At 39.1% G+C, this 16,667-nt stretch overlaps 2 protein-coding genes across 2 annotated transcripts in view; both read right to left on the reverse strand.

Annotated features, from left to right (window-relative positions):
* Window positions 1–6,346, reverse strand: part of LOC120858008 (ovochymase-1-like) — a 94,463-nt gene extending 88,117 nt beyond the window's left edge. The window contains exons 1-5 of the mRNA XM_040233909.1: window positions 6,191–6,346; window positions 5,806–5,903; window positions 4,893–5,065; window positions 2,123–2,218; window positions 1,368–1,519 (exon numbers count right to left, since the gene is read on the reverse strand). Of these exons, the coding sequence (XP_040089843.1) occupies window positions 1,368–1,519; window positions 2,123–2,218; window positions 4,893–5,065; window positions 5,806–5,903; window positions 6,191–6,325 (654 nt within the window). The 5' untranslated portion in view covers window positions 6,326–6,346. The remainder of the gene's footprint in view (window positions 1–1,367; window positions 1,520–2,122; window positions 2,219–4,892; window positions 5,066–5,805; window positions 5,904–6,190) is intronic.
* Window positions 6,347–14,185: 7,839 nt separating this feature from the next.
* The window catches only part of LOC120858525 (protein O-mannosyl-transferase TMTC1), a 302,518-nt gene continuing 300,036 nt past the window's right edge, over window positions 14,186–16,667 (reverse strand). Inside the window, exon 20 of the mRNA XM_040234631.1 lies at window positions 14,186–16,664. Coding sequence (XP_040090565.1) covers window positions 16,524–16,664 — 141 coding nt within the window. The 3' untranslated portion in view covers window positions 14,186–16,523. The remainder of the gene's footprint in view (window positions 16,665–16,667) is intronic.

The following is a 16,667-nucleotide window of genomic DNA, read 5'->3' on the forward strand; positions in this document are numbered from 1 at the left end:
AGAGAAGTGGTAGAAGCATAAGAACTCAACGATCATTATTCATCAACATTCTGTTCATCATTTTGTTTCTTCATCACTGGTTTCAAAGGACTATACTCTTATTCAGATGTAAACTCCTTCTACTCACTTCATGCAATCTTGTCAAGCTAACCCTTAATTTCTCTCTTCCTCCTAGTCTTTTGGGAACAATTCAAAATCAGTGGAAGGAGGAGGGGGAGTTCACAGATAATGCTTCCACTATAGCATTCTAGGAAAGACTGGATCACATTCCAAGCCCACAATACCAGAGAACAGAGCCCCCAAGTTCACGCAATGGCTCAAGGCTTTTAAAACAGAATGCCTGGGAAACTTATTTTGTCCCAGGGGCTATATATAAAAGATCCATTGGCTCTCAAACTAGAGGATAAAGGAGCCACACTTTCAGGATCTTTTAATAATTCTTCATAACAATGTGTTGTTTTGAAAACACATGCCAATTGGTATCAGATTGAATCCCCTCTAAAGGAACAGACTTGTTTGACAACTTTATCCAGAAAACACTTACCTGTGAAGGATGAGGCAGTAAGTCTACCTATATTCCAATTTAGAAAGCAGAATAATTGTAAATGTCTATCTCCTTCCTACCACACTCCCTGGCCCTTATTCTGTCACCCCCTAGAAGAAAAATTAAACATTTTCCCAACAGAAAATTTTAGAGAGCTCCCCATGGAAGTTTCAAGCTGCTTGTTGGCAAAGAATAAAGACTCTCTGCTCCTCCATGTTAAGAAAAACAATTATAATTAAAACTTAAAATTCACATCTATCACAAACTGGCCTCCCTTTCTTTTCTTGTCAGAGTTGGTCTTCTTTGTGAAGTTGTTGTGTTGGCCTTGGAATGTTGTCATATACAACAGCTTTTACCCCACAGTTACTGTAGCTATGCTATCTTTGGTCACACTCTGTATAAATATTGCATTCCTCACTAAAGCTTGAGAAAAGTTAAAATGTTTAACAAAAGGTAGAATGAAAAATAATCACAGCTAACCTAATTCATTTGCCAAAGTGGTCATCTTGTTTGATTTCGTTAGATTGGAAATGTTGAAACCATCTTCCTTGCTTGACCTCTTCACTCCCCCACAAAGAGGTACAGGGGTAAGAATGCACATGGGACAGAAAAGAATTCTCTCAGCTCTGGTCAAGGAAAGTTTTGCAGTAGAAATCAGATGGAAAGATGAGGGAAAAGCGAAATCTTAAAGAAGTAACCCCTCAAGATAGTGGGTGAATAACTGGACTGGTTTATGCTAGGAGGACTAGCGTGCTGCAGTCCATAGGGTCACAAAGAGTTGGGCATGACTGGGCAATTGAACAACAACAACAACGTTTATTACCTGGCAGGCATCCTTTTCCCCACGAGGAAAACTGGCACGCAACATGTCCCTTCCCAGGGGAGGAAGGTTCATGCCCCTGAGTATGGCACCACATGTTCTGTCATCCATAATGGGAACTACCGCTTCTTGTAGGATATTTGAATATTCTGATGCTGTGGAGAAGGGACTGGTAAGTTGGTCAACAATTGTCCCCACTTAAAGAAACCAATAAGAAGCTTACAAGTTTAGAATTGGTAGATGTTTAACCAAAATGTAGAAGTACTTTTTTTTTATAGCTCTGAATGATATTTTTCCCTAAAATCTTACACTAGGGACAAAGGGCTTTTTAAAATCAGATTTTTAATGTAACATAGGCAATTGTAGCTTCTCTGAATATATGTTTAAACGTTTCCTCAAGAGGAAAACTTTAGTTAGTAAAAGCAATATTTTGTAACGTACTTTGCTTTTTAAAAATCACAATACCAAAGGTAAGGAAGCTGAATTAGTGTTACTTTACTGTATTCTTCTTCATCTATTATATTTACTTCCTGTTCCTGACCCTAATACACCTAACCAAAATGGCAGCAGGAGGAATTTTATGTAGAGCCTTAAGTACAACCTTTTTTTGGTGAAGACAACCAGAAGTCTTCCCTGAGTTAGAACTCAGACAGGATAAAACAAGGATAAATGTATTATTTAAGACCAAAAAATTTCTGATTCCAATAGGCATGTAAAGGAGCCTAGAAGAAATATTACATTCTTTTGATGTCTCTTACTCTCTGAAATCTTGCCCCATCCACTGGCCATGCAAAGAATCCCTTCTTCAAATTTATCACCTCTATGGGGAATACAGATTGGCTGAACAGTAGTTCCTGAAAACGACAACAATAATAAAAAATCATAAGAGTCACAGACAAGTGATCCTAAATATATTTGGAAACTGACATCTGGTTGATGTCATAGCTTCCACACTTTCTTCCTAAATGTAATTAATGATATTTTAAAGATTTTTTCTCTCTCAAAAGAACTATCCCATATTCATAGAAATTTAGAAAGTGCTAAGGAAAACAACTCATTGTTAAAAGTACCAAAATGACCTTCCCCAACTACCAACATTTTAGGATGCGCCCTTGTTCTTAAGGGGCTTCCTTCATAGCTCAGCTGGTAAAGGATCCACCTTCAATGAGGGAAACCCCAATTTGATTCTTAGGTCAGGAATATCCTCTGGAGAAGGGATAGGCTACTCATTCCAGTATTCTTGAGCTTCCTAGTGGCTCAGCTGGTAAAGAATCCACCTGCAATGTGGGAGACCTGGGTTTGATCCCTGGGTTGGGAAGATCCCCTGGAGAAGGGAAAGGATACCCACTCCAATATTCTGGCCTGGAGAATTTCATGGACTGTATAGTCCATGGGGTTGCAAAGAGTCAGACACAACTGAGCAACTTTCACTTCACTTCACTTGTTATTTAGGGATAGTTTTTCACTCAAGTAATTGAGCACTGTTATGTGGCAAGAGGTCTTCTAGCCCTCAGTAAATGACCAGGAAAAATCCCTGCCCTTACAGAATGTAGATCTGAGCATGAATGAGTGAGTGTTGGTGAGAGAGAAAGAGAGAATGAGTTTGGGGTGAAATAGAAGCAATAAATCTAATAATTTAGCTATTATGTAATATGTGCTCTGATTTTTCAAAAAAATCAGGAAAGCATAAGAAAGATGAGAAGTCTGGGGATTAGGGAATATGGCAAGGGTGATGTAATTTGTAAAATGGCAGTCATGCCAAGTTTCATTGAGCAGAGCCTTGAAGGAGCTGAGGGAAGAAATCAGGCAGTCATCTCTGTAGAAAGTATCTGAAGAAGAAAAAAACAAAATGGAAATTTCCTGCAGTGGAATCATGTCATATATGTCTGAGGAACAGTGAGGATCCCAGGATGTCTGGAGCAGACTAAACAAAAGAAATTCTAGTAAAAAATGAACAAAAAAAGAGGTTGGCTACAGGGTTAGGATGATGGGTGATGTCAGCTAAGACGCTAAGAACACTGATTTGCATCTGAGTGTAATGGAGAACCACTGAGGTGTTTTGAGCAGAGTAATATAATCTGATTTACATTTCAAAAGTATTATTCTGGCTGCTGGATTAATTATAAAAACTAGGGATGCAAGAGAGGAAGTTGGAGATGATTCAAGAGACCATTCAAATTAACCCAGGCAAGAAATGATGGGAGCCTGGAGCAGGATGTAGGAGAGGAGAGGGTGAGACAAGCAATATAATTTTTCTGATGGATTCGATATAGAGTGTGAGAGAAAGAAGAATGAGCAATGAGTATGGTCAATGTCTCTATTTAATTCAACTATTGTTACCAATTCCAACTATGTTAATATCTTTAAGTTTTATTGACTCCATTTCAAGTCTTCCTTTTCAGTTAATAGTTTCTTGTTAGTCATTTTTGATAGACTTTTACTTATTTAAACTTAAAACTTACTTTGTAGCATGTATATCATCTTAACATCTGTAATCTTGGAATGTCTGATTCTGGTTGTTACTTTGGACTCTGGTGGCAACTTTCTCCACCTGCTTTTAATTGTGTGTGCTCTCAATCATTAAAGCTCTATGGGAGTACATTCAAGCTGAGATTTAAGGTTCACGTCTTCAAAGAGAATTTACTACCTTTGCTTCTGCCAGAAACCCAATTACTCACCTGGAACAACTTCAAAATCTTGGCTTAGAGTTTTGGGGACAGGTAATGTGAATGCCAGCTTCAAACCTGAATGAAGGCTAGCTCAGGAAAATAGATATTTCTGAGAGCCCTCCATTCAGGGCCAAGGTTCAAGCAGGTGAAGTTTCCTTATTCCCTCACTTTAGGTGGCATATTTTCCTGTCTCTTTCCTTCCATCTTGTAAAGTATCACCTTTCAAGAAGTCCCAGGTTACATACATGGAAGGTTCCAATCAGACTCTCTGCTCCCACATCCTACTCCCACACAGGCTCCTTGCATGGAAAGTTAAGGTTATAGGCTCTTAAAGATCATTTAAATGCTTCAACGGCAGTCACTTAACTTCAGTGTCTGGCTAACTCCTTTGAATTTGTTCTCTTTCATTGTTTTTGGTCACTGAACACTTCCCTTTTCTGTATTTTTTAAAGTAGGCTTTTAATATTTTGTCTAGAATGCTTAGATTGTCTGTACTGAGAATGGTGTCAAATATCTTGTCCATGATAATGACAGAAAGGAGAAATCTGAAGACATTTTCAAATGTCCCATACTCCTTAGTTAGAGATGAGTACAGGTAGATGGTCTAGAATATTGCCCAGCCAAGACACTGGAGTACTTAAAATGCTGATTAAGCACACATAAGTTGTGGCTGGTACTTATAGCCTGTGCAGTACTTTTTATATGTTATAGATTAAACAAAATTATTTTTAAGGAACAAAATTTAGCTCTTCTAATATTACTAGATATATATACACACAGAAATTGAAGTTAACTGGTAAAAATTAATAAATATAGCTTTTTCCATTACATCTTTTGCATTCTAACTCTCCCTACTTACCAAACTTGACTTTCAGTTTTAGATATAGCAGTGCAATATTAAAACTCATATATCCAAGTCTGTTGTATTTAGGATGGATAATAATTTTTGAGACAGGACTATTCTGTTCCTCCTTATCCTTCTGAAAGAGGTTGTACTCCCCAGCAGTCACTGTCAGACTCTTAATTTGCTTCCTAAAACCAAACAGAAATCTTTCAGTAAGTATAATCCTTTCCTCCAGGAAAGGCTGTCTTGATTTCATGTAATTAACATGATTAATGTATCTTTAGAATTTCCAAATCTTAAAAGATGTAATTTTATTAGTGATTATTACTATTGTTATAATTTCTATAAATTATAGCTATCTACAAAAAGTCATGGTTTTCAATCATGGAGTGTTTACATTCTGTGAACTCTTTCTCCTATTGTCACTCATCTTTCTGCATAAACTATTCAGGTATCTTTTGTACATAAACCAGTCTCTCTCTATATATATATGCTCTACCATTTTAAACAAGATATAACAGTTGTTCCTACTGTCCTTCTTTTTCTCTTATTAGCACACTCTTTTAATAGTATTTTTCCCTCCTAATTAATGAAAAGTAGATTATTAAAACATTGGCTCATCCATTTAACATTCGATGCTAATACTTTATTAGAATCAGTAACCATCAACCCACCCTCCACTAACTCTACAAATCATAGAGTATATGTGGAATCTTTGAGGTCTCTGATTAGTAGAGTAGAAAGCACAAGAAATCTTGGGCTACACACAAGCGTCTGGGAATCAGGAAAGTCAGTCAGTAGCTGGACCAGATGGAAAAAATTAAGAAAGGAACTAAGGTTGAAACTTGCACAGCATTTAGGGCATTGACTCTCCCTGTCCAATTGCCATGGATCAAGGTCTGATGAGTAATGGAAATCCAAAACTTACTCATGGAGGCTAATCAGGCAATGTACTGCTGTAACAACCAGATCATCTTGAATCAAACTTCCTCCACAGAAGTGGTGTCCACCTAATTTCAGGGAGACCTGCCCAAGAAAAAAGTTAGGAACACAACTAATATACATCTCCACATAGATGTCACCTCCTTCAAAAACATTTGAAATCAACTCTTCTAATATGATGTCACATTAAGATACTGCTACATTCAATAAATTGGTTAGTAAGAGATTTCTTACGAAGCAAACTCTTTGACAGTGAGGTCAAGTGGGGGTCCATAGTAAAATTACCTGTTAAGCTGGAGTTATGGTATCTAAAAATAGAGAACTAATTCACCATTAGCTCATTAAGAAATCAATGTCTTTATCACACTCACCTGCCATGGGTGTCCACCAACTGTTGAATTTCTCCAACTACTAATTCTAGAGAAGAACCCAGATTCCAAGACAGTTTCTATACTTTTCAAACCAGCTGCACGAATTCCGTACTTCAGTCCTGTGTGGGAAAGCATATGTGTCACACACACACAGACACACACAGACACACACACACACAGCTCCTCATGTCAGGGTTCATTGTATCCAGATTTACACACACACACACACAGACACACACACACACACAGCTCCTCATGTCAGGGTTCACTGTATCCAGATTTCCATTCTGGGGTTTTATTCCCTCGGTGCAGATGTTCACTCAGCTGGAGGCTACCCCCTTTTCTCAAAATATCCCCGACCTGAGACTGTCTCACTCGCACCTCATTGACTAGCACTTGCCTGGTGACTCTCCCTGCCCTTTGCAGCCTGAGCTGCCTCAACAAAAATAGACCTGGCCACTGAATGAGGCCCCTCTCCCTCTAGTGAGGGATTCCGGGCTTTCCCTGGGAGGATTGCTGCTGCTGCTGCTGCTGCTGCTAAGTCACTTCAGTCGTGTCTGACTCTGTGCGACCCCATAGACGGCAGCCCACCAGGCTCCCCCATCCCTGGGATGCTCCAGGTAAGAACACTGGAGTGGGTTGCCATTTCCTTCTCCAATGCATGAAAGTGAAAAGTGAAAGTGAAGTCGCTCAGTCGTGTCTGAGTCTTCGAGACCCCATAGACTGCAGCGTACCAGGCTCCTCTGTCCATGGGATTTTCTAGGCAAGAGTACTGGAGTGGGGTGCCATTGCCTTCTCCGGGAGGGTTAACATGGCATAATTTAGGTGGAATGAAAGATACTGGAGAACATACACTGCTCTGAAACAGAGTCGCTGGATTTTAAGTTACTTCCACTTGGTTATCTTTCCCTGGAGGAAAATCGTTAGCACCAGCAAGGTTAACAGATGTGCCTAAAAACTTGAACTTCAGAATCTAAAAGATTTCAGAAGAATATTCGGCCCAAGCACTTCGTGGGCACACCTGGCTGCTGTCTTTGTTGGCCTAGGGAAGAATGAAGGCACCCGGGACCTGGCTCACCTTGGCTGGGCGGGGAGTGGACCGCCAGCAACAGCAGCAGCAGGAGTGAAACAGCCCCGGGCAATGCCCGTATGGCTCCCATGCGTGGTGACCCGTCCATCCTCGCCAGACGCAGGCGCTGCAGATTAGCGAAGAGAAGCGCTCCGGTCTCACTGCTCTGAGCTCCCGGAAGCGCCTGCCTACATCACTCCGCCCTTTCGAGCTGGGGGTTGGGTGGCGCATCTGCCTCGCAGCCGGGCGCACAGGTGTCCCTCCTCAGGACCAGCTCGGCCGCAGCTGCTCTTCGGCTGCCCAGGTGTCATCACGTCCCCGCCATTCACTCCAGCAAACAGGCGCGAGGTAACCTTGCAGGCGAGCCAGAGTCAGATGCAGGAGATGCTAGACAGATGCAGGACCAAGGGGATCAATGGCCTAGAATGCTCGGCGCAGGTGAATCTGTTGAATGAGGCCCAAGTCCCAGGGTAAAGGAAGCCAGGCACCCATGCAGGACACAGGCAGGCTGACCCCGAAAGGAGGAAGACTCTTGAAAGTTTGAGTATTAAAGATCCCACCTAGCTCCTAAAAAGCTTGTTGAAGACCTTGACACTCCTGAGTTTTCAAAAGGACTGGATATGAACGATCAGATTTCTGCCCTACTCCTTTTCTGGGTGTCAGTGTTATCATCAGCTTCAGTGGAATAGATCAAAGCTGTAGGATCCAGCATTTAAGATTATTAAAATGAATCCACTGCATGTTAGCATTTTTTCAATCAATATTATTTTCTAGTAAGTAATTTGTGACAAATTAGCTTGAGGTTAGGAGAGGAATAAAGCTAGAATTTGTAATTGATTTATAATTTGTCAAAAAATGAGGACAAAGTTAAGTGAACACTATATATATTAACTAACCTAGACACCCAGGCCCAATTGTCTCACTTCTGTATAAAATAGAAATAAAAGCTCCTTGAGGTAGATGGGTAAACAAATTAGGGAGACAAGTGGTAGACAGAAGGACAGGAAAACAGAGATGGTCAAAGTGGAGGGAATGCAGGTACAGTGACAGGCAGGTGACAGCTGAGGGAAGAAGGAGCAGAAGGTGAACTGGGAACCTTGGGCAAAAAGCTCAAAGAATGGGAGTGACACCCAAACTTGAGACATACCATCTCAAACTTTTTTGTTTCATGAACCTAAAAGGAGTTTCTTTGATCTTTATATCTCAAGTCTTAGATCACTGAAAAGCTCTAGAGCTGCACTATTCAACAGAGTAGACATTAGCCATATGTGGTTATTCAAATTAATATTAGCTAAAATAAAAATTGAGTTCGTCAGTCACACTAGCTATACTTTAAGTGCTCACCAGCCACCTGTAGCTAGTGGGTACCATATTGGACAGCACAGATACAAAACACTGTCATCATCATATAGTTCTGTTGGACTGAATTGTTTTTGAGAGTAGCATCATTTTAAGCAAATATACCTTGGATGACAGTTTGAGTAGATGACTCCTGGTTTTGAGCTTGAGTATTGAGGGAACACCAGGAGGGGGCTTGGTAAGGTAAACAGCTCTTTTCTGAAGATATACAACTACACCTGAGTTCTCCAGGTTATCTCCAGGTAGTAGCCCTCAACACACTTATCTCTGAGTTTCACAATCCCACAAGTGTTACCATAACCATTTGTGGCCCCAGGGACTCATTACTCTCCAAAAAAGCTCAGATCATCCAAATGGATCCAAACCCCTCTCTTTTTTCTTAGCAAGAGTGGGTCATACTAAAGCTACTACAAAGCTCTTACAAAATGAGAGAGAAGGAAGGAAAAACTGCAAGTTGGACCCACAGTGTTCAAGTTCATGGCTAACTCTCTCATGAAGCTCAGAAACCGTGACCCCTTGCAGTCTTGTACACGTGGTACACACACAGCTTTGCAGGATCATTAGTGTTTTGTTTCAGACCCAAAGTCTCCATGGGGTTGGACATCATTTCCTGTTACAGCATAGCTCCCTTTGTTTCCAGAGTTCAAACTCCCGGCCTTAAATGAGACCTTGTCCTTCTAATACAGAGGATTATTCCCTTACAGCCCTAAAAAATAATGCCTTTCCATTAAATAGAAAGAGTCATTCATTGTAAATTGCATATATATCAAAACCCACGTCATTAGTTTCAGATATAAATTTGCTAGTAAGATGATGGTTAAAATATAAATTGAGTTTGTGGTGATGCTGAAATGGAAGCATTCTCTTATTTAAGGAAAAACCACAAAACTATAGAAAAGGAAAGGATGTCAAGCAGAGTGAGCTGGACTATCCCAAACTGGATTGAGAAACCTGCATTGAATTTGAACATAATTTCATTAGGGCAGCATAATAATGATCTCCTATTGGAGGCCTTCCAGGATGCTTGATGGATGCCCTAGTTCTAAGGATAGTTGAAAAATTAGGAGTGTTAGGAGGCTAACCCAGGAGCAATAAGTAAACCATGGGTACATAATGTTTTGTTTAAAAAATAAATTTTTCCATCCCTACTAAAACGCTGATCCAAACTCTAGAACCCTCTCCCAAATCCCGCAAGGCCTAGGAATGGGCAGTAAAGTGATCATTGGTGATATTAGAAACAGCAATTTCCTTTGAATTTGTTGCAGGGACAGATTTCACTAGGATGCAGACAGAATGTGAAGGACGGAGATAGATGAGTGGAGACAATTTCTTCTGATAGAGTGGTTGTGAAGGACAGAAAGAGATGTGATAATAGCAGCCGCATGAAAAGAAATAAAGGAAAGGTTTTTTCCAAGTGATCTTCATGGTGGCTACCAGTATCTGTGTTTTAAAACAGAACTGAACTGACAAGAGCCAGCAAAAGGAAGAAGTTCAAGAAGAAAAAGAAAGAGGTTAAAGAATGAAGTTCTACAAGTGATATCCAGGGCCCAGGATCCTCTTTTTCCATTGTAGCAACAGGAGAATTAGATGCAGGTAAGTCTGCAGACAGAGTGCAGAACACTGAGGAAGTACCTGTTTTCTACTTTGTATTTACACCATCAAGAAAGAGGTGAAGGCATCTGTCTCCTCAGTAAGATGAGGGGAGGCTATCTGGAATGAGTAAGTACTGAGATGGTCATTGTGCGGCATGAAGAGGACAGCAGGTACCATGCATACTGAACAGTGCAATGAATGAACAATGGGGGAAAGGAAGAAGGAAGGTATGTTTTTATTTTAAAAGTGGGCACCTAATGGTGACATAAATTTCAGCGTGTACTAACCACAGACCACCTGAGAGATTGAAACAAGACAATTATTTTCATCATATTTTATATAAAATATACATTTACATAAATTTTATTTTGGAAAGACCTAGGCAAAGTGTACATAATCAGACTTAAATGGGAGAAAGCCTTTATGGGAGATATATTTCTAACTGGCACAGCAAAAGTAACAAAGATGTACATTTATATATAACTGATCAAAGCAATCTGGAAAAACATGATACAAGTATTTCCATCTAACAAAAGGAAGGATGGGTGAGTCACAGCAAATCAGCCAATTTCCAAATTATAAAAGCAGGCCATGGTTTCTACAGATACTTTAATGTCTTTGGAGGAAATTTAAATTTTTTTCCCCCCAGAAACACAACAAAATCACTAATTTTTACGTGTGAAAGTGTTAGTCACTCAGTCGTGTCCAACTCTGTGATCCTATGGAATGTAGCCCACCAGGCTCCTCTGTGCATGGAATTCTTCAGGCAAGAATACTGGAGTGGGTTGCCATTTCCTCCTCCAGGGGATCCTCCTGACCCAGGGATGATCGCTTGGAGAAGGGAATGGAGACTGTAAAATAGGAGTATTCACCTCTGTCACATTAAAGTATATGGGCAGTCCAGTCACTTTTAGGGTTCTGTGTTTTGCTGCAGTAATTATCTTAAAAATTTCTAAAACTAAGAGCCACAGTCAACACTCAATTGCGGAGGCAGTGGGCTTTCCATTTGGATTCGGGGGACTCACAGAGCTTGATAGGCCCATAGAATTAACCACTCCTTTAATGTACGATAAACGTGACTGAGACAATTGGTAACTTGTCCTGCGTGAGGCAACTCCTTTGTGGCAGAGCAGGACTAGATTCCAAATCTCCAGATTCTTGGATTGGGTCTCCCCTCCTATGGAGCAGCAAGATAACCCCAAAAGGACATTATACCCATTTGTATTACTTGTATCCACAGTGATACAAATACACACCATGTGCACCACTGAGAATGGGAAAAAATGTCCTGGATTTCTGGACATGGAGAGCTCTTTTTAGTTTGTGACAAATGTTGATCTAAACTTACAAACTAATAATGACCCCATATTGTGATGATGCTAATTTTATCAGATATGTGCCCTAAAGGTTTTTATGGAAAGGATCCTTGGTTGATAAAATTAGAACATTTTTATATGAGCCAATTGATAGATACCGATGCTGTTGTGACATTATATTTTACTGATAATAAACCATAGCTTGATTGAAGTTATTTCATTTCTTTTAAGTTATATAGCTACTTAGGCAGTGCTATTTTTGTAAGGATTGCTCAACATAGTTTTCACATCAGAAACTTCAAGAATAATCATAAAAAGTTACATTTCCCTACATTTTTGGCATTGTAAGTTTTTATCTTATTCAGTTGTAGCCTAAACATAAGATTTGACAGGGTAAAATGTCAAAAGATGCTATTTAGATAGTTGTTTTTGTTGTTATTAATGGGAAATACCAACATACGCTTTTATCAAAGTAAATGTGATTTAAAAACTAGGAAAATATTAAAATAAACAATGCCTATAACTGCATTTGCTTTGAGTGCTTGTTACTATAACCTATAGATTTATTGATCTAAGGTACAAATCTATCACAAACCAGAGAAAAATATTTTTTAAACTTATTGTAATGAGTACAATTAAAAAGTAATTAACAAAAGTTGACATGTATAACTTAAAAAAAAGAGATACAGGTGTAGGCATAAATTTATGTCATGGATCCTTCTATGAGTCATAACAAAACATGAGTTTTATATACTGGGCTCCTCATCTGGTAGATGAAAATAGCAGGGCCATTCTCCACCTGAGAACAAAGAGTTCTGTAAATATAAGATCAAATTATAGTCCTGTTGCCACAAATGGAAAACCACCTCAGCCAACCCACCTGTTTGTCAATCTTGGCATGGCAGCTTCAACTAACCAAGTGTGATATTAAGTCATTCTTTGAAATTCCTTGGCTCACTTTAGTCTAAATTTAGAAGTGAAAACTGTAAAAGACTGTAAACATCTCCTGGTAAAAGTCATAAACTCTTATTAAAGGTTTTAGCCTGCAGTGGTTCTCCAGCCTGGCTGCATATTAGAATCTTAACCTGAGTGGCCGACGTCCAGTGATTCCCGAAGTGCGCACCCAGGTTATTTCCAAGTCCACTAGGGCCTAGATAGAGCACCTGTGTGTGAGGGGCGAGGTCTCAGCTGTCAGCTGAATGTGGTGGTTCAATTTGAGGGGGTTGGAAGGTTTGAAAGATACAGTATGAAACCCACATTTGCTTTTTACTCCTCCTCAAATTAGTTTTTTCAGTCGGCTTGGGTGGAAAGCTTTGGATTGTTCTCATTTAGCCTTGTTGAAAAGCAGCTGCACCACCAGTGCAAACTCCTGCACCGAATGAGGTCCTACGTGTTAGGCACGTCAGACTCCTACGCTGGGGTCTGTGAAGTACTGTGGGGAGCTGGAATCCACGTGCTGACAATCCTCTTTGTTTTGTGATGGGCTCTAAAATAAACAGACCTAAAAGAAAATATCTCAAGAGTCCCTAAAATAAAATTTCCTTTCCTTCAAGGTATTTGAATCTTTGGTTTAGTTCAGTACAGTTGATCAATGAGCCATATTTCATGAATACCATTAACAGGTTGAAAATATCTGAGTCAGCTTTGAAATCCTGAATAATTAAGTTAACATAAGCTTGTAAAGCCATTCTTGTGGCTTCTATGTCAAAGGGCATGTGAAAGGACTGCCACTTGTTGGAGAATTTGGAGGCAAGGAGAACTGGTTCTATGCAGGGCAGAAGGACAGGTTAGATAGACTGAACCACCTCCAGCCTTGTTATCAGTTACATTCCTTCCTGTCCTGGGCAAAATAGAATCGTAGGACCCTTTGTTCAAAAATTACTAAGAATTTCAAGCAGAGCATCCAACCAAGCACAAGGTGCATCTGAGTGCAAGACCCTGAGGCCTGCAGAGACTGCATTTACACGAAGCTGGCTCTACAATTCCATCTCAGAAAGAGGTTACGAACTCACAGCCAAGCCTGCTTTTGTTAAGGGAATCTGGATGAACTCCATGACTAGCCAGGGCACCCCATTCTTATTTTGATAAGGATGAGTTCCACATAATATTTCATGTTACAAGAGCAAATAAAAATAGTTATAAAATACACTTAATATCTTTGAAAAATAATATGTGATTTATTTTCTTATAGGTACCATGCAACTATGAAAGCTATTTCATTGGCCACATCTAAGTGAAAGTATTAACTCAGGACAGAAATACCTGATCCAACAAAAAGTGCTTACTTCTAATGTTCAAAGAGATGCCAGTGTGCGCAGATAGAATGAGACAGAATGACAGAGTGAGAAAGACAAAGAGAGGGAGAGAGACAAAGAGAGGGAGAGAGGCAAAGAGAGAGAGAGAGATGGAAGGGGTTGGTAGGGGAGAGGGGAAGGGAAAGTGGAGAGAGAGACAAGAGACAGAAAACAAAGACAGATGGGGAGAGAGAAAAACATCCAAAAGAAGGCAGAAAAAGTCTCCTGAAGGCCACATGACCCTTTTTTCTCAGAAACTTTTAGGCTGTAGTAGCCATTGCAATTATTCCAACAAATGTACTCTCGTATCTTTAGCAGCCCTTCAGATAAGGCATAATTGCTTTTCACAATTTGGGGCTTGATCTTTTCCATTAACTTTCTAAGTATAAATTTTTGTTACTGATTATTCTAAAAAGTTTGTAATTAAAGTACTAGATATTGTTTTTAGCTAGGGTTCCATGTTTTTCATTTTGGGGGTGGAGTAGTTATTTTGTAATAAATATTATAGTACATTTCTTGACCTTAGGACTATAGAAGCATAATTTGGGGGACTAAAAATACTTGAAATGAAATTTTAGATACATTTATGATCTATAACATTAAAGACTATTAGAAACAGAAGATCATAGTTGTAATATATACATTATTGGATTACTGATACATACAAACATGTATGCTAAATTCCATAATCCTTTGTATTTAAAATATTCCTGGCATCATCCCTTTCCAAAGAAATTTTTTTCCTTTTATCTAGATTTACCTTGACAGAAAGTAATAATAACAACACAGAGGCAGTGCTTTCCACTACTGGGGCTAAAAAGAAGCAGAAGGCTTCTTGCTCTGGCTGGTGCATGTCACATATGTGTGCCTCAAGCTACTAAATGTGTATGACACCTGACTTAGCACCAGGAACAGCACTATCCAGAGTAGGTTTTTTTTTTCTTTTAAGTTTATGATGAATACCAAATTAGAATGACATAATCCAATTTCTTCAACTCCAAAATATATTACCACCCAAACACTGATGGCTGATTCCTAATTTCTTTAACTTTAGCAAGTGAATAATCAATACAAAAGTTTTGAGGGACTGTTGAAACTTAATTACTTTGTAGTTTAGATTAATAATTTTTGTATGATCAGTTGTAAAAGCTGCTACTAAAACCACTATGTACAGAGAAAAATGTGTTCATATATTAAATATTTTATGATATGAAATAAATAATACTAAAAGACAAATGTCAAATTGTAAGTTCAACTTTGCCATCCATGCCTTTTAAATATAAATATATATATTTTTAAATTATGAACTTAGATTTTTTTCCTAGTTTTTTTGAGCATTTTCCATGAAATCTCCAAAATTCCAAACATAGAACCAAGAACTGAAGGTTCTATCATTCATGTTTTAAGCACAGAATTCTCATTAAGCCTCAGTTGTGTACGACTCTCTGCGACCCCATAGACTGTAGCCTACCAGGCTCCTTTGTCCATGGGATTTTCCAGGCAATAGTACTGGAGTGGGTTGCCATTTCCTTCTCCAAGGGATCTTCCCAACCCTGGGCTCGAACCCGGATCTCCCACATTGTAGACAGATGCTTTACTGTCTGAGCCACCAGGGAAGTCTCATTAAGCCTAGGAAGATCAATAGAGCTTCCTTACATCCATTTAGTCTATGAAGAGTTCTGTAATATACTGTAAATATTCCTCAATGATTAAATATATTTTCAAAAAATAATCTCTGAAAGTTAAGATAATAAAGTAGAACATTTCTCTCAATTAATATCTTTAATAATTCTCATGTAGAATATACTATTTTTTTCTCCACCAAAATAACAATATATTTGGAGGTGGAAACATTTATGATTTTTAAAAGCACTTATGAAATCTTAGAGCAGAACCACTACTCCAATAATACTTGTAATAAAATTAAAATAATTTAAAACATTTCCATAAACAATCAGGGGTACTGACATCCTTGATTTCCCATACGAATATGAATACCCATACACAATTCCAGAAACTTCCTTATTGATACATTAGGCAATGGGAAAACAGCTTGTATCAGAGTGGAATTTAATTTACTTCTCAATAAGGCTCTAGCAATATCCTCAAAAGGATATAAGATAAAGCTGACTTAACAACAGCCTCTTTCCTCATATATTCCAGAATATTTTTACAAAACCTGTGAGATACTCATTTCTAGTTCCAGAGAATTAAATGAGCTACCTCTTGGAAGAATTTCCCAAATGGTTTATCCCAGAGGATTTATCCTTTCTGAAATATCTCTTCTCATAAAGAAGAGATGCCATGCCTTCGTAGCATTTCAAGCCTCTATTTCTGTGAGGCTACACCAAGAAATGTCTACACTAAGAAATGGAATTAGATCTCCAGGCTGAAAAAAGCAGACACATATATGAAAGGAAATCTAGAATTAAAGCAAGAAAAAATTCTGTAAAATGTGCAGCTGCTGTTTTCCTTCCATCTCAGGTCTCCTAGCCCCTGCTTGCTCTTTTTGTCTTCTTTCATGGAAATGCAAGTCTCCAGCACAGCGTTACCAGCAGGTGTCCCAAAATGTGTCACCCTGAACTCGGAGTGAGAGGAAAATGCCATTGATTGTGCCCCAACTGATGTGAAAACAAAGCTTCCATCACTTCTTCCTCTTCCAAAGACACCAGCACTGTCCCTTGAGACTGGGTCAAATGCTGCTATGTTTGGTTCTTTTCTTGAACTTCCTGTAATCTTTTCTCAAGGCGATCCAATTTGGCGAGATTTTCCTGCAGTAGTTTGCTGTCTGGAACCAGCTGTAAGGCTCTTTCATAATAAGTTCTTGCAGACACGTAGTTTCCCTA

Source organism: Oryx dammah, unplaced genomic scaffold (genome assembly GCF_014754425.2).
Source record: "Oryx dammah isolate SB20612 unplaced genomic scaffold, SCBI_Odam_1.1 HiC_scaffold_29, whole genome shotgun sequence".
NCBI classification, from domain to species: domain Eukaryota; kingdom Metazoa; phylum Chordata; class Mammalia; order Artiodactyla; family Bovidae; genus Oryx; species Oryx dammah.